Source organism: Chroicocephalus ridibundus, unplaced genomic scaffold, assembly GCF_963924245.1.
Source record: "Chroicocephalus ridibundus unplaced genomic scaffold, bChrRid1.1 SCAFFOLD_26, whole genome shotgun sequence".
NCBI classification, from domain to species: Eukaryota; Metazoa; Chordata; class Aves; order Charadriiformes; family Laridae; genus Chroicocephalus; species Chroicocephalus ridibundus.
In genome coordinates this window covers 980,185-1,003,880 of record NW_026961775.1, presented here as the reverse complement: position 1 = coordinate 1,003,880, position 23,696 = coordinate 980,185, and the positions used below count along the sequence as shown (strand labels likewise).

Sequence of the window (23,696 nt, the reverse complement as noted above, 5' to 3'; positions counted from 1 at the left end):
CACACTGAGAGCCCAACGTGCTGGGATGGGAGAACCTGCCCCAGGAGTTTCTTCTGGGGTACCGTGGGTGGGAGAGGGAGCTGAACGTCTCAGGACTGGTGAGGAGAAGGGAGGAAGGTGATGTACAGCCCAGGAGAGGCACCCCATGGGGTGAACATGCAATGGCCTGCCTTGCTTCTTGCAGGGCCAAACCTGCTCTCCCAGAGAGGTGCTGGTGCCCCCGGAGCTGAGGGGGATGGCTGGTCCCTGTCCCCAAAGAGCACGGGCTATGACGATGCTGAAGAGGTGTCTGTGGCACATCCCCCTGAGGACACAGAGGCTGTGACACCGGAGCTCAGTGCACAACGGTCCCTGAGCCCCAGGCCAGGAGAGCCCGTCCCTGCAGTGCAGCTGGGGGCAGCCAGGAGGGAGGAGAGGTCTGTGCAGCTGGGAGAGCCGTGAGCACCAGGGAACCCTCTCCCTTTTCCCACGGGCAGCAGAATCTGCCAGGGGTTTCTTTGATTTTGATTCCCCTGTTTTTATGCAGGAGCCCCCATATTGGGTCTTATTAAAAGCCTTTGACCAGAGCTGTGCTTGCCTGCCCAGGTGCTTTAGTGTCTCCCTGAGGGTGGCTGGAGGAAACCAGATCCCAAAGACATGGTGGTGGGGAAGGGGCATGTCTCGGGTGGGTGTGTGGTGCAGGGCAGTGAGCTGAGCTCAGGTCCAGCACAGCTGCCCGCCTCTCTCCTGAGAGGGGGCTGCAAAGAGGCAGCGCACACAGCCCTCCTCACCCCACAGCCAGACCCTGGCTGGGCAGGGCAGGCCCACAGTGCCTGCAGAGGTCCAGAGGCTCCAGCTCCAGCTCCTTTTCCTCCAGAAACCGGACCCACTTCGGGCGCAGGGGATGATGGGAGATGGGGTACGGGCCGGTGCAAACCAGCCATCCCAGTACGGGCCAGTGATCCCAGTACGGACCAGCATAGCCCGTTCCCAGTGTGGTCCCACTGCTCCCACTATGATTCCCTGACTCCGCCCACAGCTCCCAGTGCTGTCCCAGTGCTCCCAGTATGACACCGTGACTCCCCCCAGTGCTCCCAGTGCAGTCCCAGTGCTCCCAGTATGACCTCCTCACTCCCCCCAGTCCTCCCAGTGTGGTCCCAGTGCGCCCAGTATGACACCATGACTCCCCCCAGTGCTCCCAGTGCGGTCCCAGTGTTCCCAGTATGAACCCCTGACTCCTCCAGTGCTCCCAGTGAGATCCCTGTGCTCCCAGTAAGACCCCTTTACTCCCCCCAGTGCTCCGAGTGCGGTCCCAGTGCTCCCAGTATGTCTCCCTGGCTCCCCCCGGTGCTCTCAGTGCGGTCCCAGTGCTCCCAGTATGACTCCCTGAGTCCCCCCAGTGTTCCCATTTCGGTCCCAGTGCTCCCAGTAAGTCCCCCTGGTTCCCCCCAGCCCTCCCAGTGCGATCCCAGTGCTCCCAGTATGACCCCATGACTCCCACCAGTGCTCCCAGTGCTGTCCCAGCTCCCAGTATGCCTCTCTGGTTCCCCCCAGTGCTCCCAGTGCGGTCCGGGTGCTCCCAGTATGACTCCCTGGTGCCCCCTAGTGCTCCCAGTGCGGTCCCAGTGCTCCCAGTATGACCTCCTGACTCACCCCAGTGCTCCTAGTGCTGTCCCAGTGCTCCCAGTATGAATTCCTGACTCCCCCCAGTGCTCCCGGTGCGGTTCCAGTGCTCACAGTATGACTCCCTGACTCCCCCCAGTGCTCCCAGTTCTGTTCCAGTGCTCCCACTATGACTCCCTGACTCCCCCCACTGCTCCCAGTGACATCCCAGTGCTCCCAGTATGAATTCCCTGGTGCCCTCCAGTGCTCGCAGTGCGGTCCCAGTGCTCCCAGTATGACCTCCTGACACCACCAGTGCTCCCAGGGCTCTCCCAGTGCTCCCAGTATGAACTCCTGACTCCCCCAGTGCTCACAGTGCTGTCCCAGTGCTCCCAGTATGAACCCCTGACTCCCACCAGTGCTCCCAGTGCGTTCACAGTGCTCCCAGTAAGTACCCCTGAGTCCCCCCAGTGCTCCCAGTACTGTCCCAGTGCTCCCAGTATGACCCCCTGACTCTCCCCAGTGCTCCCACTGCGGTCCCAGTGCTCCCAGTATGAATTCCCGACTGCCCCCAGTGCTCCCAGTGCGATCCCAGTGCTCCCAGTATGCCTCTCTGGTTCCCTCCAGCCCTCCCAGTGCGATCCCAGTGCTCCCAGTTTGACTCCCTGGTCCCGCCCAGTGCTCCCAGTTTAGTCCCAGTACTCCCAGTATGACACCATGAGTCGCCCCAGTACTCCCACTGTGGTCCCAGTCTTCCCAGTACGAATTCCTGATTCCCACCAGTGCTCCTAGTGCGGTCGCAGGACTCCCATTATGACTCCCTGACTCCCCCCAGTGTTCCCATTTCGGTCCCAGTGCTCCCAGTAAGACACCCTGAGTCTCCCCAGTCCTCCCAGTGCGATCCCAGTGCTCCCAGTATGACTCCCCGGTCCCCCCCAGTGCTCGCAGTGTGGTCCCAGTGCTCCTAGTATGAATTCCTGACTCCCCCCAGCGCTCCCAGTGCGTTCCCCGTGCTCCCAGTATGACTCCCTGACTCCCCCCAGTGCTCCCAGTGCGGTCCCAGTGCTCCCAGTATGACCCCCTGACTCCCCCCAGTGCTCCCAGTGCGGCCCCAATACTCTCAGTATGACTCCCTGTCTCCCCCCAGTGCTCCCAGTGCTGTCCCAGATCCCAGTATGACTCCCTGCCTCCCCCCAGTGCTCCCAGTGCTGTCCCAGATCCCAGTATGCCTCTCTGGTTCCCCCCAGTGCTCTCAGTGTGTTCCCAGTGCTCCCAGTATGACTCCCTGACTCCCCCCAGTGCTCCCATTTCGGTCCCAGTGCTCCCAGTATGACCACCCGACTCCCCCCAGTGCTCCCAGTGCGGGCCGGGTGCTCCTAGTAAGACACCCTGAGTCTCCCCAGTCCTCCCAGTGCGATCCCAGTGCTCCCAGTATGACTCCCCGGTCCCCCCCAGTGCTCCCAGTGCTGTCCCAGTGCTCCCAGTATGACTCCCTGACTGCCCCCAGTGCTCGCAGTGCGTTCCCAGTGCTCCCAGTATGACCCCCTGACTCCCCACAGTGCTCCCAGTGCGGTCCCAGTGCTCCCAGAAAGTCCCCCTGGCTCCCCCCGGTGCTCCCAGTGCGGTCCCACTGCTCCCAGTATGACCCCCTGACTCCACTCAGTGCTCCCAGTGCGCTCCCAGTGCTCCCAGTATGCCTCTCTGGTTCACCCCAGTGCTCCCAGTTCGGTCCCAGTATGACTCCCAGTATGACTCGCTGACTCCCCCCAGTGCTTCCAATGCTTTCCCAGTGCTCCCAGTATGACCCCATAGTCCCCCCAGTGCTCCCACTGCGGTTCCAGTGCTCCCAGTATGAGAGTCTGACTCCCCCCACTGCTCCCAGTGACATCCCAGTGCTCCCAGTATGACTCCCTTGTGCCCCCCAGTGCTCCCAGTGCGGTCCCAGTGCTCCCAGTATGACCCCCTGGCTCTCCGCAGTGCTCCCACTGCGGTTGCAGTGCTCCCAGTATGAATTCCCGACTCCCCCCAGTGCTCTCATTGGGGTCCCAGTGCTGCCAGTAAGACCCCCTGACTCCCCCCAGTGCTCCCAGTGGGGTCCCAGTGCTCCCAGTGTGACCCCAAGACTCCCCCCAGTGCTCCCAGTGTGTTCCCAGTGCTCCCAGTATGACCACCCGACTCCCCACAGTGCTCCCCGTGCGGTCCGGGTGCTCCCAGTAAGACCCCCTTAGTCTCCCCAGTCCTCCCAGTGCGATCCCAGTGCTCCCAGTCTGACTCCCTGGTCCCCCCCAGTGCTCCCAGTGTGGTCCCAGTCCTCCCAGTATGAATTCCTGACTCCCCACAGTGCTCCCCGTGCGGTCCGGGTGCTCCCAGTAAGACCCCCTTAGTCTCCCCAGTCCTCCCAGTGCGATCCCAGTGCTCCCAGTCTGACTCCCTGGTCCCCCCCCAGTGCTCCCAGTGTGGTCCCATTGCTCCCAGTATGACTCTCTGTTGCACCCCATTGCTCCCAGTGCGGTCCCGGTGCTCCCAGTATGACCCCCTGACTCCCCCCAGTGCTCCCAGTGCAGTCCCAGTGCTCCCAGTAAGTCCCCCTGTCTCCCCCCGGTGCTTGCAGTGTGGTCCCAGTGCTCCCAGTTTGACTCCCTGACACCTCCCAGTGCTCCCAGTGCGTTCCCAGTGCTCCCAGTATGACCTCCTGACTCCCCACAGTGCTCCCAGTGCACTCCCAGTGCTCCCAGTATGACTCCCTGACACCCCCCAGTGCTCCCATTGCGATCCCAGTGCTCCCAGTATGCCTCTCTGGTTCACCCCAGTGCTCCCAGTGCTGTCCCAGTGCTCCCAGTATGACTCCCTGATTCCCCCCAGTTCTCCGAATGCTGTCCCAGTGCTCCCAGTATGACCCTATAGTCTCCCCAGTGCTCCCACTGCGGTCCCAGTGCTCCCATTATGAGAGTCTGACTCACCCCAGTGCTCCCAGTGACATCCCAGTGCTCCCAGTATGACACCGTGACTCCCCCCAGTGCTCCCACTCAGGTCCCAGTGTTCCCAGTAGGACTGTCTGAGTCCCCCCAGTGCTCCCAGTGCGGTCCCAGTGCTCGAATTATGACCCCGACTCCCCCCATTCCTCCCAGTGTGCTCCCAGTGCTCCCAGTATGACTCCCTGAATCCCTGGTAACTCCCTGAGTTCTCAGGGCTCATTGAGAGGCTTTGAACTGGATTTTGAGGGGGTTGGGGACGGTCCTGGGCTTGCTGGGGAGCTGCCAGGGCGCAGTTGCTCAGCGCTCGTGGGCCAGTGTGCCAGTATTTCTGGTAGCCAGAAGGCACAGCACATCTCAAGGGTCACAACTACACACACGACTCCCTCTCTGAAATGCTGAGACACCAGTGCACGCGGCGTGGGGAATGAGCAGGAAGAGCTGGAGATCTGTGCGCGGTCGCAGGGCCACGATCTCATTGCAGTCACTGAGACGTGGTGGGACAGCTCGCGTGACTGGAATGCTGTCATGGGTGGCTACGTCCTTTCCCGGAAAGACAGGCCAGCGAGGCGTGGTGGTGGAGTTGCACTCCATGGGAGAGAGCATTTGGAATGCATCGGGCTCTCACTAGGGGCGGATGACGAGAGGGTCGAGAGCTTGTGGGTGAGGATTAAGGGGCAGGCCAACATGAGGGACACTGTTGTGGGTGTTTATCACAGGCCACCTGATCAGGATGGGGAAGCTGATGAGGCTTTCTAGAGACAGCTGAAGGTAGCCTCGCAATCGCAGGCCTTGGTTCTCATGGGGGACTTCGATCACCCCGATATCTGCTGGGCAGACCACGCAGCCAGGCACGCACAGTCCAGGAGGCTCCTCCAGTGCATTGATGACAACTTCTTGACACAGGTGGTGCAGGAGCCAACAAGGAGAGGAGCACTCCTGGACCTGGTACTGACAAACACAGAGGGACTGGTGGGGGACATTAAGGTTGGGGGCACCCTAGGCTGTAGTGATCATGAAATGATGGAGTTCAGGATCATGGGTACTACGCACAAAACAACAAGAAGTAAAATTAGAGCCTTGGATTTCAGGAGGGCTAACTTTGACCTCTTCAAGAAACTGCTTGGAGAGATCCCGTGGGCTGGGGCTCTGGAAGGCAAAGGGGCTCAAGAGAGCTGGTTGGTATTCAAAGACCACTTCCTCCAAGCTCAGGATCGGTGCTTCCCGAAGAGAAAGAAATCGGCCAAGGGACACAGGAGACCTGCATGGTTGAGCAGGGAGCTTCTGAAAAAGCTCAAGTGGAAGAAGGAAGTCTACAATACGTGGAAGAAGGGACCGACCCCTTGGGAGGATTACAGGAATGCTGCCAGAGCGTGCAGGGATGAAACAAGGAAAGCCAAGGCCACCTTGGAATTAAACCTGGCCAGGGATATCAAGCTCAACAGGAAGGGCTTCTACAAGTATATTGGAAGCAAAAGGAAGAGCAGAGAAGTTGTGGGCCCACTGTTGAATGAGACAGGAGCCATGGGGACAGAGGATGTGGAGAAAGCAGAGTTACTTAATGCCTTCTTTACTTCGGTCTTTACTGCTCGGCCCAGCCCTCAGGAGTCCCAGGCATTGGGGGAAGTAACGGGGAAAGAAGAAGACTTCCCTTGGGTTGAGGAGGATCGAGTGAGGGATCAATTAGATCAATTAGATATTCACAAGTCCGTGAATGGCCCCCGATGGGATGCCCCCGAGAGTGCTGAGGGAGCTGGTGGATGTCATTTCTGGGCAGCTCTCCATCATCTTTGAAAGGTCCTGGAGAACAGGCGAGGTGCCTGAGGACTGGAGGAAAGCCAACGATCCTCCAGTCTTCAAAAAAGGCAAGCAGGAGGAGCCGGGGAACTACAGGCCGGTCAGCCTCACCTCCATCCCTGGAAAGATGATGGAACAGCTCGTTGTGGGCGTCATCTCAAGGCATGTGGAGGAAAAGAAAGCTATCAGAAGTACTCAACATGGATTCACCAAGGGGAAATCCTGTGTGACTAACCCAACAGCCTTCTATGATGGCGTGACTGGATGGATAGATGAGAGGAGGGCAGTGGATGGTGTCTACCTTGACTTCAGCGAGGCTTTCGACACCGTCTCCCACAGCATCCTCATAGGGAAGCTTAGGAAGAGTGGGTTTGATGAATGGACAGCAAGGTGGATAGATAACTGGTTGAAAGACAGAGCTCAGAGGGTGGTGATTAGGGGCAGAGTCTAGTTGGAGGTCAGTTCCCCAGGGGTCAGTGCTGGGTCCAGTCCTCTTCAATATCTTCATCAACGACCTGGATGAGGGGACAAAGTGCACCCTCAGCAAGTTCACTGATGACACAAACCTGGGAGGGTGGCTGACACACCAGAAGGCTGTGCCACCATCCAGAGAGACCTGGACAGGCTGGAGAGTTGGGCAGAGAGGAGCCTCATGAAATTCAACCAGGGCAAGTGCAGGGTGCTGCACCTGGGGAGGACTAACCCCGTGCACCAGGACAGGTTGGGGGCTGACCTGCTGGAGAGCAGCTCTGTGGAAACAGACCTGGGAGTCCTGGTGGACAACAGGATGACCATGAGCCAGCAATGGGACCTTGTGGCCAAGAAGGCCAATGGCATCCTGGGGTGCATCAAGAAGAGTGTGGCCAGCAGGTGGAGGGAGGTCATCCTCCCCCTCTACCCTGCCTTGGTGAGGCCACACCTGGAGCACTGTGTCCAGTTCTGGGCTTCCCAGATCAAGAAGGACAGGGAACTGCTGGAGAGGGTGCAGCAGAGAGCTACCAAGGTTAGTTTGCAGCAACAGAAAAGGCTGCTCCGCAACACCTCCTCCCTGGGCCTCCACCTTGGCTGTGCCCCGTATTAGCTCCAGGGTGGAGACGGTCTTGAGTGGTCAAAGTCCAATGGCTCATGCTCTGTGCTCAGATTCACCTCCAAAGGGGGTGCAGAGAGAAAGCTCAGGTTGGAGGTTCATGGGAAGGTTAGAAGGCCTGTGTCCTGTCACTGCACTGCAGATGTCTATGTTGGTACAGTTTAACGTGACACGAACAACGGATGAGTGTGTCTGACCAAGGCAGCCTTGCGTGGCTCTATCGCCAATAGCACAAATGACCCTTCCAGAAGAGAGCATCTCCTGCCCTCCTGTGAGGCTCACGCAGCCCTTGATTTCTTACTCTGCAACTCTACGCATGGGTCGAGCCCTACCGTTCAGCCAGTTCTTCACCCACCGCACCCTCCACCTGCTCATCTCCAAGCTGGGCAACTGGTCCAGAAGGATACTTTGAGGGACACTGTCAAAAGCTTTACTAAAATCCAGCAAAACTACATCCACCACCTTCCCTTCATCCACTAGGCAGGTGACCTCATTGTGGTTCGTGGTGAATGGCCTGTTCCCCTTAATGTTAACTCCTTCTCCCAGGTGGGCGTTAGGGCTCAAGATGGCCCCCAGTTCAGGCTCGGCTGTTCGCTCTCCAGGAAGGGCACTCTGTGGAGACTGCAGCAATACTGAGAGAGTTTCCCAGCAAAGTCCAAGATAACAAGAGGAGGAGAAAGCCCAAGCTCTGACTCCATGAAGAGAAACTGTAGGTGCTGGAGATAATCTGGCCAAAGATTCCCCATGACAGCGGAATCCCTTCCCACCACTACCACTGGAGGGATCTCCATGGAGATTTCCAGCATTGCTAGAGGGCCAAAATTCCCAAAGAAAGTCCTTTTGTGCCCATGCCCTGCCCTCCTGGCCGGCCTGCCTGGTCACCAAGGCTGAGGCCAAGCTTATCCCAGTGCTTGACCCAGCCATGAGACTTCTCTTGCCTATCACCAGCAGAGACAGATGACACAATGGAAGGGGTTGGAAGGGTCCTTCTGAGATCATCTAGTCCAACCCCATGCCAAAGCACAATCAACAGCCAAGCCATTTTCCTACTTCTGGCCTGTGAGGTTCTCAGACAGAATTGACTTCAGGCACCTTCACAGACACCTGCCTCTTACTCACCTGTGAGGTTCTGAGGCACAGCTGACATAAGAGTAGCTTCCCCACCATCACCCACCTTGACACCTACAAGCTCATCTGATACACGTCATCTCACATTTCATCTTCCAATGTCAGGCGACTGCTCCAGGACCTCACAGGCTCTGCATTCACTCTGCCTCTGGGGGAAAAACAGCTTAGAGAGAGGTTTGGAGGGCAAGGGAAGGTTAGGGGTTCTGAGGGAGGCCGCTAGGGCTTTTGGGTTAGGGGTTTCTGTTACCAGTTTTCTTCCATGCGAACCAAAAACTCTGGTCAGAGTTTCTGCTTCATGATCAGGGTGGGGGTAGGGGTCATGGTGAGGCTCAAAATGAAGGTTTGGGATTCTTCTTAGGGCTTCTTGTAATTGATCTGAGTCCTGCTCAGCTTTGTGGGTTAGGGGGTTGGGTTAGGGCTAGAGGCTTAGGGTTAGGCCAGAGTTAAGGCATTTCAAGAGCAGGAACCCAAGAGCGTGTGCTGTCCCTCCCACACGCTTCTCCCTTCACCTGTCCCATGCTCCCTTCTCTCTTTGATGAAACTCTCAGGCATGTTGAGCACTTCACAACGCTGCTCCTCACAGGCAGCTTCCTCCACCATTAATGACATCACAATCTACTCGCCAGCAATGGCACCTTTGCCTTCATCTTCCTCTTGCCTGCCCCTAACATCTCATCATCTCCCTGGCCTTTCCCTCCAGAACTTCACAATCCCTGCCCTCCTTCTGCATCCTGGGAAACATGAGTAACACTTAGGGGAGGGGTTGGAGATGGAAGTGTGTTGAGGGACAGGATTAGGGAGCTGGCTTTGGGTTTAGGCGTGAGGCGTCTGATGAGGGTTTCAGCTTTGGCATTCATGTTCAGGGAAGGGCCACAGATGAGAGCTGCAGGTGAGGGATTAGGGTTGGGGTCCAGGCAAAGTCTCAGTGTGAGCTGGGCAGTGCTGGGTCAGAGGGGAAGGGTGTGTAGCCACTTTGCGTGTTTCTTCCCTCGTGATGACCAGGGGGAAACCTCAGCTGCTGATGACCAAAGGCATCATCATTCTAATGAGCTTCCAAAATCAAATGACACACACACACACAAACACAAGGCTTACAAGAGAGCTTTTTAAATTGAATTGCACCCCCACAAACAGATACAGAGGTTAACCTATATAATGAAGATGTTTCTCTTTTTGCAAAAAGTAGGACATTCCTGGTACCAAATGATCTTGGTCACCTGGAGAAATCCAATAGTAGTGAATGACTCACTCTTTTCCTTCGTCTGCATTTGTCAGCAGATGATCTCTGAAATACTTGTGAAATCTACTCTGAAATCCAATCTTCAAAAGCCTCGTGAAATCTACTTTTGAAATCCTCGCAAAACCTACACTTTGATATCCTTGGAAAATCCACGCTTTGATATCTTCATATCCTCTTATCCTCATGCATGCTTTGATAGCCTGATATCCTCGATACCTTGGGGCACCCACAACTTCTCTGGAAAACTTGTTCCACCATCTCACAACCCTTTTCATAAAAAAATTCTTCCTTAGGCCTATTCTAAATCTACTCTTTTTCTGTTTAGAACTGTTGCCTTTTATCCTGTCACTGCAGGCCTTGGTAAACAGTCCCTATCTTACATATAACTCCCCTTGAAACTGTATAAACTGTCGTATGTCTCAGGTGAACCTTGCCATTTTTGAATGTTTAAATAAGTCACTGTGGTGGTTATAGCAAATTTTGTTAAATCATTTTGATAATTGCCAGGTGATTAATGTTAACACCATACAACTTAACCCTGTGTTAATAAACCTGAAATTGCTGCCACGTCAAAGTTGGGCAGGATCCCAAATCAACATTCACAACGAGACTGGACATGAGGAGAAAGAAATGTCCCATGAAGGACAGTGCTGTGACTCCTGAGGTCACCCAGAGGGAGCCTGGATCAGCGCAACGCTGGGTGTTCCAAGGAACAGGCAGGGAGGAAGAAGAGCTGTCGGTAAAGGCGAGGAGATGCCCCAGTGGGAGCAAGGGGAGGAAAGAGGTTGGGTGTCCACAGCCTGCAGGTCTTTGTCCCCTTGGCTGTGGCTGTTGTCTTTGCTACCAAGGCCTGAAAGGAGACACCTTAATCTCACAGAACCGGGGCCTCACTGCTTCCTCGCACCCCCCAGGGAGGCCGGGAGGTGTGGTGCCGTTGTCCTTCACTCGGCATTGCACACCCCACACCTCACTGCCCCGGGAGGAGCCCTGAGCCAGTGTGAGGGACAGGATCCCCCTTCCCAGGGCTGGCCGCTTGGCGGGATAAAATACATCAAGGCTTTACTCAGCATCAGCTCCACCTGCACAGTGCCTTTGCCTCCCTGTAATCACAGCCTCCAGTTGCCTGCTCGAACAAATCCATGGGGAGGCTTGGTCTGTCATGGCCCTCAGTGGGGACAATTAATCCTCCAAGACACTTTGGCGTTTGCTTCGGACTTGAATTCCTGCACAGGTTGTTCAAGCTCCTCTCAGTATCTGGCATTCCTGGGCTCAGCAGCAAATGCCCCATGGGGCTCGTTAAAGTGCAGAAAGCCCTAAGGAGCCACAGCTCTTGCATGATTTTCTTCAGGGCTTCTAGCCTGGTACAGCTCAGTGGAGAGGTCTCAGGAGTCTACTTAAAGTGGAAGGTTTCAAGAAGCACTTAATAAAAAGGTAATTTTTCGTTTTGAAAGGGCTTTTCATTAGTCTTTTTATTTTTCCAGAGGAAATGCTTGCAGCTTTCTGCAACTGATACTGAACCAGAGGGTCTCCTAAGGAGGACCGGAGAGGTAGCAACTGCCATCTCCTCGAGGTCCCCCACTGTACGGACAATGTTTCCCCCCCACCTCCTCCTCCCCACCATTTCTCTTGGGGCTGCCTGGGACTTGCATTCTTTTCCTACATCACACTTGTGCGCTGAGTCTGCAGCTGAATGTTTACAGCTCCTTTGCACCAATTCCTGCCTGATTCCCCTGGAGACTTGGCTGTAAATAGACAAGGGATTCTTATTAAATTTGAACAGCCAGAAGGACAAAATGATACCAATTAATTAAAGAAACCCAATGCATTCCTCCACTATATGCCAAGTCCAAGCCTCCAATAAGCTCCACCTTCCTCAAACCATCAACATAAAAGAAATACGTTGCAGAGATTGATAGGAAGTTCTAAATATACGCACAGTTAGTGAGTTGGCTAAAGAGACAGTGTGGCAGATTAAGTAAACTTTGCCTTATTCTTGGCCAAATTTCCATCCCAGAGCCTTGTCACCAACTCATGTCTCTAGTGATGTCCCTGCCCATGTGACATTATGTGCTTGTTAAACAAAACTTTTCTTCTCCAGCAAACTCTAGCAAAACTGTTCCTTGGAGACACTCTCTCCTCAAAGTCCCCTTGCAACCATACGGTGAATTGAGATGCAAGAATAAACTCATTACAGGTCCTTCACGTTAACGAGCTCCCAGGGGAAAGTCACGCAGTGTGGAGGGCCCTGGCGGGAATAAAGAGCCTTGGAGGTTCAGTAGGGTCTGCTGAGGGCTGTGGGTGACGAAGCTGCTTCAGGAAATGGAAGCGTGCCTCCCTGGGGGCTAATTGGAGCAGAAAACCAGAGGCAGTGATTTCAGGGTGACAAAGAAAGGAGGCAGAGACATCCTGTGTGCTGTAGCCCCCTGGATGTGCCCTGCCAAGCCAAGGGGCCCAGTGCTAATCCCCAGCTCATTGCAATGGGGATGCTTTTGGTCATCGCCACATGAGCTTTCCCTCTGCTCACCACCAGGGCCCATACACGCTGAGTGCCTTCCACACTCTTGCCCCTCAGACTCGGCACGACGCAGCTCCCCCTAAGCCTTTGCATGGACCCTAACCCTAATCCCTCACCTGCAGCTCTCATCTGTAGCCCTTCCCTGAACACCAACGCCAAAGCTGAAACCCTCACCACATGCCTCACGTCCAAAGCTGTTAGAGCAGGTCAAGAGATGGATCACCAAGAATCATTGGAGGGACGGAAGATCTCTCCTAGGAAGAGAAACTGAGAGAGTTGAAGTTGTTGAACGTGGAAACAAAAAAGTTCCAAGGACATGTTCTTTCAGCCTTTCAATGCACGAGGGAGGCTTATAACAGAGAGAGAGAGATATTTTTGCAGGGCCAGTAATGACAGTACAAGGGACAATGGCTTTACACTGAAGGAGGGTAGATTTAGACTCGACATAGGGAAGAAATTTTTCACAATGAGGGTGCTGAGACACTGGAAAAGGTTGCCCAGAGAAGTTGTGGATTCCCCATCATTGGCGGTGTTCAGGGTCAGGTAGGACGGGGCTTTGAGCATCCTGATCAAGTCGCAGATGTCCCTAAAAAACAGGGATTGGACTAGATGACCTTTCAAGGTCCCTTCAAACCCAAACCATTCTGGGATACTATGAGGGCAGACGTGTCCACACCAGTGCTGAGTTGAGGGGGACAATAACTCCCCTTCTTTGGATGGCCACAGTCCTACTAACACCACACCATATGCAGCCGGCCTTAATGGTGCTGAGCCTTTACCAGAGGCTCATATGGCATCCCTCAAAATGCCCAGGCCCCTCTCCTCAGACTCACTCCTCACCTCGTCCTCTCCCACTTTGCCCCTTCTTGAAAAGCTTGAGGATGTTTCTGTTGGCCACGTCCCCAGGTGTCTCAAGGTCCCTGTGCACTGAAGCTCCAGAATGTCAGCATTTAAATTGTATGTGCAGATGGCTCATGCTGATTCATGGTTCCTCTAAGACAACTTGAGTAGCTGTAGGACAGCAGAGGTAAGAAAAGGGGTTACTAGTGTCATGGATGTCATGAGGAAGGTGGAAAGTGCCACTGTCACCATCTCAGAAACACCAAGGGAAGGGCCAACAAGGAAACAGTAAAAAAGAGTTGGCTCTTTGTATGGGAGGAGATGAGGATGATCCAAGAGAAGAACTTGAGAGTGGAAGAAGAGTGGAAAAGGGAACGAAACGTTAATAGAATCATAGAATTGGCTTGGTTGGGAGGGACCTTTCTTTCAGATCACCTAGTCCAACCATCAATCTACCTCTGACAAAAGCCATCACTACACCATATCTCTAAGCACTATGTCTGCCCGTCTTATATTATTGTTCCATGGCCTTGCCTTGTGACGAATAGCAGATATGGGAACGAGATAGTACTACGGAACAGATAAGCTGTCTGCTTGCTTACTACGAAACAGATAAGCGGCCTACTCGCTACCTGAGCCAACATTTCATCAAATTTTGATGAAATTTTGTCCTTTGTGCGAACTTTGCTCATTACAACGTACCAAAACACACCTCCATCCCAGAGGCTACCCACCTGGAAGGTGCAACCACTCCTCCTTGAGTACACCAATCATAATAAAAGAATTTATGACTAAAGTCACTCAAACTCCACTTTGAAAATTAAAAAAATAGTATAAAAATAGCCCGAGAGAGGGGGGATATCGGGGAAGACACCATCGCGAACAAGTCAGGAGAATTCCATCACTAACTTCTGGGACCAGTCGACTGGCTGAGCCTTTCTTCCCCGCCATAGGGACGCCTTTGGGTAAGACTTAGATCATACTGAGTATTTCCTCGGGAAACTTAGAAATCTCTCTAGAGAATCTCTCTCCTACATTTATAGCTAGGCTGTATTGTATATAACTTCAATGTGCCTTTTCTGTATTTAACAATATCGTTATTTGCACGTGCTTTGCAGACAGTGTATTTATCACCGTCAATCCTATATACCTGTTGTTTAAATAAACTGCGCTGTTTCAGTAGCTGGGCGTTTCGGTTTCTCACTGAACACGACCAAAGACTGGAGAGTGGCCGTGCTGGTTCAGGAGCACGACTAGACTGAAGGTGCAGTCCACTATCAGTGTATCCAAATCATAACAGTTTAATACATATTAAACGCGATTGGACTGATAGTGCTGGATTGGGCATCACTCCGAATTTAAACCCAGCCACACCTGGTCCCCCATCTCAGTGAGGAGTGTAAGAACACAAGGGGGTTTATCTTCTGCCAAAAACGCTTTGCCCCTTTTCATGCAACAGGAGGGACCTTTCAGATCACCTAGTCCAACCACCAACCTAACTCTGACAAAAACCATCACTAAACCATAGGTATAAGCACTATGTCTGCCCATTTTTTAAATAGCTCCAGAGGTTGTGCCTCAACCACTTTCTGGGCAGCCTGTTCCAATGCTTATTAACCGCTTCAGTGCAAAAATTTTTTCCAAATATCCTCAGCCTCCATTTCTCCAGGCTAAACAATCCCAGCTCCCTCAGACACTCCTCATAAGATTTATCCTCCAAATCCCTCACCAGCTCCTTTGCCCTTCTCTAGACCTGCTCCAGCACCTCAATGTCTTTTTTTGTGGTGAGGGGCCCAAAACTGGACACAGTACTTTAGGTGGGGCCTCACCAGTGCCGAGTACAGGGGGATGATCACTTCCCTACTCCTGCTCACCACACTGTTCCTGATACAGGCCAGGATGCTGTTGGCCTTCTTGGCCACCTGGGCACACTCCTGGCTCATCTTCAGCCGGCAGTTGACCAACACCCCCAGGTCCTTTCCTGCAGGGCAGCTCTCCAGCCACTCCTCCCCAGGCTTGTAACACTGCATGGGGTTGGTGTGACCCAAGTGCAGGACCCGGCACTTGGCCTTGTTGAACCTCATACCACTGGGCTTGGTCCATCGATCCAGCCTCACCAGACCACTCTGCAATGCCTCTCTACCCTCAAGTAGGTCGACACTCCCACCCAACTTGGTGTCATCTGCAAACTTACTGAGGGTACACACGATTCCCTTTGTCCAGATCATTGATAAAGATCTTAAAGTGAACTGGCCCCAATACCGAGCCCTGGGGAACAAGCATCAGGGTGACCATCTGCACACAAACATTAACAGCTGACCAAATGCAGCTTAAGTCCAGGGGCACCTGGAAAAAACGCTGGGATTTGGCCAACAGAAATGTCTTGAAGTTTTTCAAGGAGAAGTGGCCAGTCCTGCATCCCGGGGAAGAATAACCCCAATGCAGCAGGACAGGCTGGGACCTGATGTGCTGAGCAGTGACCCTACAGAGATGGGGCTGGGCACCCTGAGGGACGCCTCATGAGCCAGTGGTGCACGCTCACTATGAACAAGGCCGGCTGCCTACGGGGCTGCAGGAGGAGGAGCGTGTGCCCCCCAGGCAACTTGAGTCACCTTCCCTTTTGACTCAGCACTGCTGTGGCCCAACGCACACAGCTGTGTCCCAGTGTGCGGCTCCCCATTTTGGAGAAGTGGAGAGGACCTGGAGAGTGTCCAGAGGAGGTCTGCCAAGATGGGCTTTAGGGCCCAGTGCACGTGTGCTTGGTGGAGAGGCTGAGGGACATGGGCTTCTCTGGCCCAGTGGCAGGGAGGCTCTGGGCACTATTGGAATGGCCTGAACCTGGTTGAAGGGTTGTTTCAGAGACAATGGATCTTTTCTTTGGTGGGAAACAGCAGGAGAAAGAAATAATGCAACAAAGGGCAGCTTGGGAGGTGAAGACTGGACACCAGGAGAAAGAAATGCCACTGCAAGGGCAGTGCTGTGCTGCAACAGATCACCCAGAGGGAGTCGGGATCAGCCCAAGACGTTGTGTTTCAGGACCAGCCAAGGACGATGGAGAGAGATGAGTAAAGGCAGTGAGATGCTGAGGGGAGAGCAAGACGGGGAAGCAGGGGCAATGTCTGCAGCCTGCAGGGGAAGAGGAACAGATGTGGGACACCATAACACAGCCTGTGGCGGAGACGATCAAGGGAGTTGGCAAGGCTGAAAGCCCCCAACAGTGCTTATGTCTTTCTCCTCTTGGCTGTGGCTGTTGTCTGTGCCACCAAGGCTACCAGAAGACACCTTATCCTTACAGCACTAGGGCCTTAGCGCCTCCTCTTCCCCACCCAGGAGACATCATTCTGTCTTTCTGCCCTTGGCATTGCACATCCTCCCATCACAATGCCCCAGGAAGAGCCCTGAGCTGTGCTTGTGGGGCAGGATCTCCCTTCCCAGGGGCTGGAGGCCAGGGCTTGGCCCTTTGCCTTCCTCTCACACATTCAGCATTAGCCAGCATCAGAGACACCTCTCCATTGCCTTTGCCTACCTGCCCTCACTGCCTCCAGTTTTCCCTCGAACGAGTCCCCAGGAGCCGTTGGCAGTAATGGCCCTCAGTGGGACCCATTAACGCTCCAAGAAACTTTGGAGTCTGCATCTGACGTTGACTTCTGGAGAGGTTTCATCAGCTTCCCCTGTGTCTGAGCTTCATGGGCTCAGCACCAAATCCACCAGAGAGGTCAATAAAATGCCTTGGGCTGGTGCTGCTCAGTGTAGAAATGGGGTTTGGCCGGGCAGCAGGAATCCGTGTTTGCTGCTCAGGATGGGCATCAGGGGGTAAGCAATTGTACTGCATCACTCCTGGTTTCCTATATTCTTTTGCAATGATTGTTATTTTCTTTCCCGTTACTGGTCTATCAAACTGGCTGTATCTCAACCCATGAGATTTTTATTCCTTTTTCTCCCTCTTCTCCCTATCCCTCTGCAGGGGGTCAGGGGGCAATGAGTGAAGAGCTGTGTGGTCTTTCCCCCCCGACAAGGCTGAGGAGTGAGCTGGCTCTGCTCATGTAACTGCAGTTTGAGGACAACCAGGAGTTTCCTTGAGGTTTTCCTGCAGGAATATGCTGAGCAGCTCCTCTGCGTTACAAGTGGATCACAGATGAGGTAACTAGTGAATGGCAGAAGCTGTAACCCCTTTCCCCAATCCCCGCTGCTGTGGAGCAGGGATGACTCCTTGGGAGCCCACAAGCAGAGCTCTGCTCCTCACGGCACACTTGGCCAGCAACAATGAGAGCTCCAACAAGGGCAATGCAGAAAGCTCCCGCAAAAAAGGACACAGGCAAAGTGTGTTTCCGCAGCTTGGGTTTGGAAGGGCAGGCAATGGGAAGAGATTTGCTCAGAGCTGTCCTGACTTGTGAGTGTGCTTTCCTCCTTTGGCAGTACCTCGGGAACAAAGGGATGCGATGTCCAACGGCAGCTCCATCACCCACTTCCTCCTCCTGGCATTCGCAGACACGCGGGAGCTGCAGCTCTTGCACTTCTGGCTCTTCCTGGGCATCTACCTGGTTGCCCTCCTGGGCAATGGCTTCATCATCACTGCCGTAGCCTGTGACCACCGCCTCCACACCCCCATGTACTTCTTCCTCCTCAGCCTCTCCCTCCTCGACCTGGGCTGCATCTCCACCACTCTGCCCAAAGCCATGGCCAATTCCCTCTGGGACACCAGGGCCATCTCCTACTTGGGATGTGCTGCCCAGGTCTTTTTCTTTGCCTTCTTGATCTCAGCAGAGTTTTATCTTCTGACAGTCATGGCCTACGACCGGTATGTTGCCATCTGCAAACCCCTGCACTATGGGTCCCTCCTGGGCAGCAGAGCTTGTGTCCACATGGCAGCAGCTGCCTGGGGCAGTGGCTTTCTCTATGCTCTGCTGCACACAGCCAATACATTTTCAATATCTCTATGTCAAGGCAATGGCCTAGACCAGTTCTTCTGTGAAATCCCCCAGATCCTCAAGCTCTCCTGCTCAGACTCAGACTACCTTGGGGAAGTTGGGCTTATTGTGTTTGGTGCCTGTTTATTCTTTACGTGTTTTGTTTTCACTGTGCTGTCCTATCTGCAGATCTTCAGGGCTGTGCTGAGGATGCCCTCACAGCAGGGACGGCACAAAGCCTTTTCCACGTGCCTCCCTCACCTGGCCGTAGTCTCACTGTTTATCAGTACTTCATTTTTTTCCTACTTGAAGACCCCCTCCATCACCTCGCCGGTTCTAGACCTAGTGCTGTCAATTCTGTACTCGGTGGTGCCTCCAGCAGTGAACCCCCTCATCTACAGCATGAGGAACCAGGAGCTCAAGGATGCCCTGAGGAAACTGATTGGACATTTTTTCATCAGCCATAGACTGTGTACCTTCCTCTGCAAATGATTCCCTGTATCTTTGTGACAAGCATTCTCTATTCCTCCCCTCCTCCTTAACTTTTCACCTCTTGTCTGTGATGCAAAACATTTGTGTAAATAAAGAGTCAGACGCTCTGTGTGTTTAAATAAAATACATGAACCAGCTAACACTTCTTTTTCTGAGACCCATCAGCAGCAGGGCTGAATAAACGGGAGATGAGAAGACCTTTCTGGCTGCAGCAGCCTGGGGCAGGCTGTCCCAGTGCCACTCTGTCACTGGGGCGGCAGGAGCTGCCTGAGGGTCCCCAGGGCCGGGGCTCTTGTACTGGGCTGGGGAGAGGGGATGGCACAGAGGGGCTGCAGACCCCTCAGAACATCCTGGGGAGGAGGACACAGGGGCCCACTGACTGCCTTTGCCTTGTGCCCAAATGCCCCCCATCTCTGGGGCTGACCCTCCTCTGCCCCCCAGCAGCTGCGGTGCCCTTCAGAGGGGCTGTGGCTGTGGAGTGAGTGCCCAGAGCTCTGCAGCACCCTGGGGCAGGCTCTGCTGTTGGGCCAGCGCAGACTGGGCTGGGATGGAGAGAGGGCAGGGGAGGTGGCAGAGCTTGGAGGGAGCTGGGCTGGGCTGGAAAGTGCCCAGGAGGAAAAATCCTCGGAGTACGGCTTGTACCGTGTGCCCATGCGGGGTGAGGACTCACACCAGAGTGTTTGTGGTGCAGAGCCAGGGCTTGTGGAAAGCATTAAAGCCAGGCAGGTGCAGGAGAGAGGAGGCTGGTCTGTGCCCCTGGTGGCATGGACAGCCTTTCTTACCCACCAGTCTGTCTCACCGACCGTTTCCAGCACTGGTTGCTCACCCCAGGTTTACGGGTGAGCGTGACTGCGAGGCCATCTCCATCCTCCTGCTGGGCTCAGTACCTGGATCAGGGGAACGTCCAGCCCTGCCCGGGCTCTCTCCTGGCCCAGACCTGGAGCAGGGCTGTCTGCACAGCCCCATGTGGGACATGGCTGGCACTGGGGAGGGGTCGGGTGCTGGGGGAGCTTCCAAAATATGATGCTCATGGGGAGCTGGGACAAAGACGACTGCCCAGGTGATGGTGCTGGGGGGCTTTTACCCACCCCTGAATGCACACTACTGTGTGGTGTGCCTTCACAGCAGGGCTGTGGGGCCGTGCATTGGGCTCCTGGGGTAGGGACAGGTCATTGAGAGGGACCATGAAGCAGCTGCCCAGAGGTGACAGCAAGGACAGGTTACACAGAAGGAATTTATAAATTGCCTTTGTTGTGGAGGTATGCTTTAGGGAACAGCAAAGCTCGCCTGGAGTTGGTGGCTGTAAGAAAAGTGAAGAGCAAGAAGAGGAGCTTTGGTCGCTCATGAGAGACCAAGGCTGAACATGGAAAATGCAGGGCGGCTGCAGAATGGGGAGGGGGATTTCATAAGAGCAGACACAGGTGCGGCTGAGGGACTCAAAGGCTTCTTTGCCTGAGTCTTCACTGAAAAGGTCTCCAGTCCTTTGTGACCAGGGAAAGGGTTCAAGGAGGAGGAGAGCATGTGTCGGCAAGAACCTCAGGAAACACAGGAAGGGCCAGTGCCAGTTTCTGCCCCTGCAGGGGACTCACCCTCTATCACTGAGCTCCTCTTCTCTAGCCCAGGAGAAAGCATGGTGGGAAGATGCTGAAGAACCTTTCCACCTGATGGGTGCAGGAGGTGATGTACTGATAATCCCATTGCCCCTCACAAGCCCACCCCCTGGCTGCTCCTGTTACCATCACTACAGGTGTAAGGTGATCAGCAGACTGATCTTGTCTGAGTGACAAGAGCTTCAGCCACAGACTTTATTGTTCAAGAGGGTTGTGGTGGGTGACCCTGGCCAGCAACTAAGCACACACCAGCCACTCGCTCACTCCAGCCCCAGCACAGAAGGACACAGGAGAGAATCCTGAGAGCCAAAGCAAGAGAAACTCGTGGGTTGAGATAAAGAGTTTAAGAAATGAAGGAAGAAGAGGGAAAAAGAAAAGAAAAACGTAACACAATGATGCAAAGGCAATCAGTCACCACCTCCCACAAGCAGCCCAATGCCCAGCCAATCTTTGAGCAACAGCAACCTTGCAAAGACTACCTCCCAACTTCATTGCTGAGCATGGCATTATAGGGCATGACTTCTCCCTTTGGTCTGCTTGGTCCCTAACGGCACACGGCAGTCCAAGGCAAACTGAGAAACAGGAAGGCGGCCTTGATGCTGTGCAAAGCCCGGTTGAGAAGCAGCTAAACCTTCAGTGAGTTATCAGCCATGTTTCAGTCACACATCCAAAACACAGCAGCGTACAGGCCAATATGAAGAAAATGAACTCCATCCCAGCCAGACTGAGTAATGATAGAGCCGGGAGAGTTGAGTCCTTCCCAAGGATCTTCTCTCTCAGAGGCAAATGACCTGGGGCTCTTCCTGGGGCAGTGTCACGTGGGCTGTGTGATGCAGAGTGTAGTACCACACCTCCCAGCCACCCTGTGGGGGTGCAAGGAAGCACCAATGCCCCAGTTCCATGAGATGAATGTGTCTCCTTTCAGGCTTTGGTGGCAGTGACAACTGGTACAGCTAAGGGGACAAAGACCTCACTTCTGCTGGGGCCTTCCTGCCCTGCCACTGCCCTTGCCTGTGTCCATCGCAGGCTGCCCTACACTGTCCTACACCTGCCCCCGTTTCCCTGCAGGCTGGGGACACACGACCTATTTCTCCACCGTGCTCCCACCGTGACATCTCTCTGCCTTTACTGGTATCTCTTCTTCCTCCCTGCTGTTGCCTTGAAACACCCAGCATTGCGCTGATCCAGGCTCCTCAGGGTGACCCTTTCTACCACAGCACTGCCCTTCAAGGGACATTTCCTTCTCCTTATGGTCAATCTCGACTTCCCAAGCTGCACTTTGTGATGGTTTTCCTTTCTCAGGTGGTTTCCCAATGCCAAGGAAAGCTCTGTCATCTCTGAAACCACCTTGAAACCACCTGAAACTGCTACTTTCAGGCTACTCTTTTACTGTCATTAACTGACATCACCAGGCTAGAGAGGTCCATGTCCCTCGGCCTCTCCACACAGGTCATGTAAAAGAAAAGAAACACCAGAGAAAGAAGCATTATGAGACCTGTTGCTTACCAACTCAAAGCAACTTATGGCAAGACCAAGATTGGTGGCAACCTGGGCTGCAGTGTTCATGCCCTGGTGGATTTCATGACCTGAAAGGATATATGCCAGGTGAAAAGTATAGCCAAGAATCTAAACCTTGGGAAGGAAACCTTCAGGATTTTTAGTAACTGGTGAACAGGACACATGTGAACCTCTGGAATTTCATCAAGGCCAAGTGCAAAGTTCTGCACCTGGGTCAGGGCAATCCCCAGCATCAAGATGGACTGGGGGATGAATGGATTGAGAGCAGCCCTGTGAAGAAGGACTTGGGGATACTGGTGGGTGAGCAAATGGACGTGAGCTGGCAATGTGTGCTTGAAAAGCCAATCATACCCTGGGTGGCATCAAAAGAAGTGTTGAAGAAGGGGATTCTCCCACTCTACAGTGATCACATGCTACTTCACCTGGAAGATGATGTGCAGTTATTCCGCAGCACAAGAAAGACAGGGACCTGTAGAAGAGGGTCAAGAGCAGGATCACCAAAAATCACCTATGAAGAAAGGCTGAGAGTTGGGGTTATTCAGCCTGGAAACAAAAAGCTCAGAAGAAATCTTCCTGTGGCCTTTCCATACCTACAGAAGGCTTAAAAGGAAGGGAGAGAGACATTTTACCAGGATCAGTAATGCCAGGACAAGGGACAATGGTTTTAAACTGAATGAGAGAAGATTTGTATTGTATATAAGGAAGAAATGTTTCACAGTGAGGGAAGTGAGGCACTGGAAAAGGTTGCTCCGAGAAGCTGTGGGTGTCCCATCACTGGAAGTGACAAAGGACAGGTTGGACGGAGCTTTGAGCATCCTGATCTTGTGGAAGACTTCCCTGAAAAGGAGGGGTTGGACTAGATGATCTTTAAAGGTCCCTTCAAACTCAAACCATTCTGGGACACTATGAGAGCAGATGTGGCCACACCAGTGCTGAGTCAAGGGGGATGATAACTGCCCTTCTCTGGGTGGCCACAGTCCTTCTAACACCACCCCATATGCAGCTGGCCTTAATGGTGCTGAGCCTTTACCAGAGGCTCATATGGCATCCCTCAAAATGCCCAGGCCCCTCTCCTCAGACTCACTCCTCACCTCGTCCTCTCCCACTTTGCCCCTTCTCCTTGAAAAACTTGAAGAAGTTTCCATTGGCCACGTCCCCAGGTGTCTCAAGGTCCCTGTGCACTGAAGCTCCAGCACATCAGTATTTAAGGTTCATTATTTATGGTTCATCCTGAGTCCTGGTTCCTCTCCCAACTTGAGTAGCGGTAGGACAGCAGAGGTAAGAAAAGGGGTTCCTGGTGTAATCAAGTCATGTCAAAGGTGGAAAGTGTCACTGGCACCATCTCAGAAACACCATGGGAAGGACAAAGAAAGGAAGCAGTGAAAAGGACTTGGCTGTTTGTATTGGAGGGGATGAGGATGGTCCAAGAGAAGAACTCGAGGCGGGGAAAAGAGTGGAAAAGGGAATGAAAGGTGAAGCAATGGATAGGATGAGGGCTGTGAGGGGGTGCCTGTGGGGCAGCCCTGCATCTGAGCAACACTGCCTGCAGCCGGACAAGGAAGCGGCCGTTGATCTGACTGTACTGGCATCTCATTCACTTCCATGGTCACAGGGAACCCAAGCGCTTCCCCCACCATCATCAAGGGGAGAGAGAGAGGGGAAGAAATCAGCATTGTTCAGCATTTAGGCACCTCAGGAGGTCTCTGCTTGTAGCTGCTGCGCACAACAGGATGAGCTATGGGAGCAGACCAGGTTGCTAAGGAATTTATCCAGAAAGGAATTAAAAATATTGAAGGATGAAGGCAGTACTGCCCCTCTGGGCAACCTGCTGCAATGTTTGTCTGCCCTGATGGGGAAAAAGGTTTGTTTTTCTTTTGCAAAAGCACAGCTCCTCCCAGCACCTCGACTGCCGGTGCTGCGCTGGATGTTCAAAGAAATGGTCCCCACCACACATCATGCAACTGATGCCACATGGAGTAAGTGGATTGCACTGGTCACACAGCGAACTT

At 53.8% G+C, this 23,696-nt stretch overlaps 1 protein-coding gene across 1 annotated transcript; it reads left to right on the top strand.

The window, feature by feature from the left end:
• Positions 1-17,599: 17,599 nt before the first annotated feature.
• LOC134509707 (olfactory receptor 14J1-like) lies at positions 17,600-18,517 on the top strand (the record flags this gene model as incomplete). The annotated part of the gene is made up of 1 exon (XM_063322310.1): positions 17,600-18,517. A coding segment is annotated over exon 1 (918 nt), but the record flags the coding sequence as incomplete, so codon positions are not given.
• Between the last annotated feature and the right edge of the window lie 5,179 nt (positions 18,518-23,696).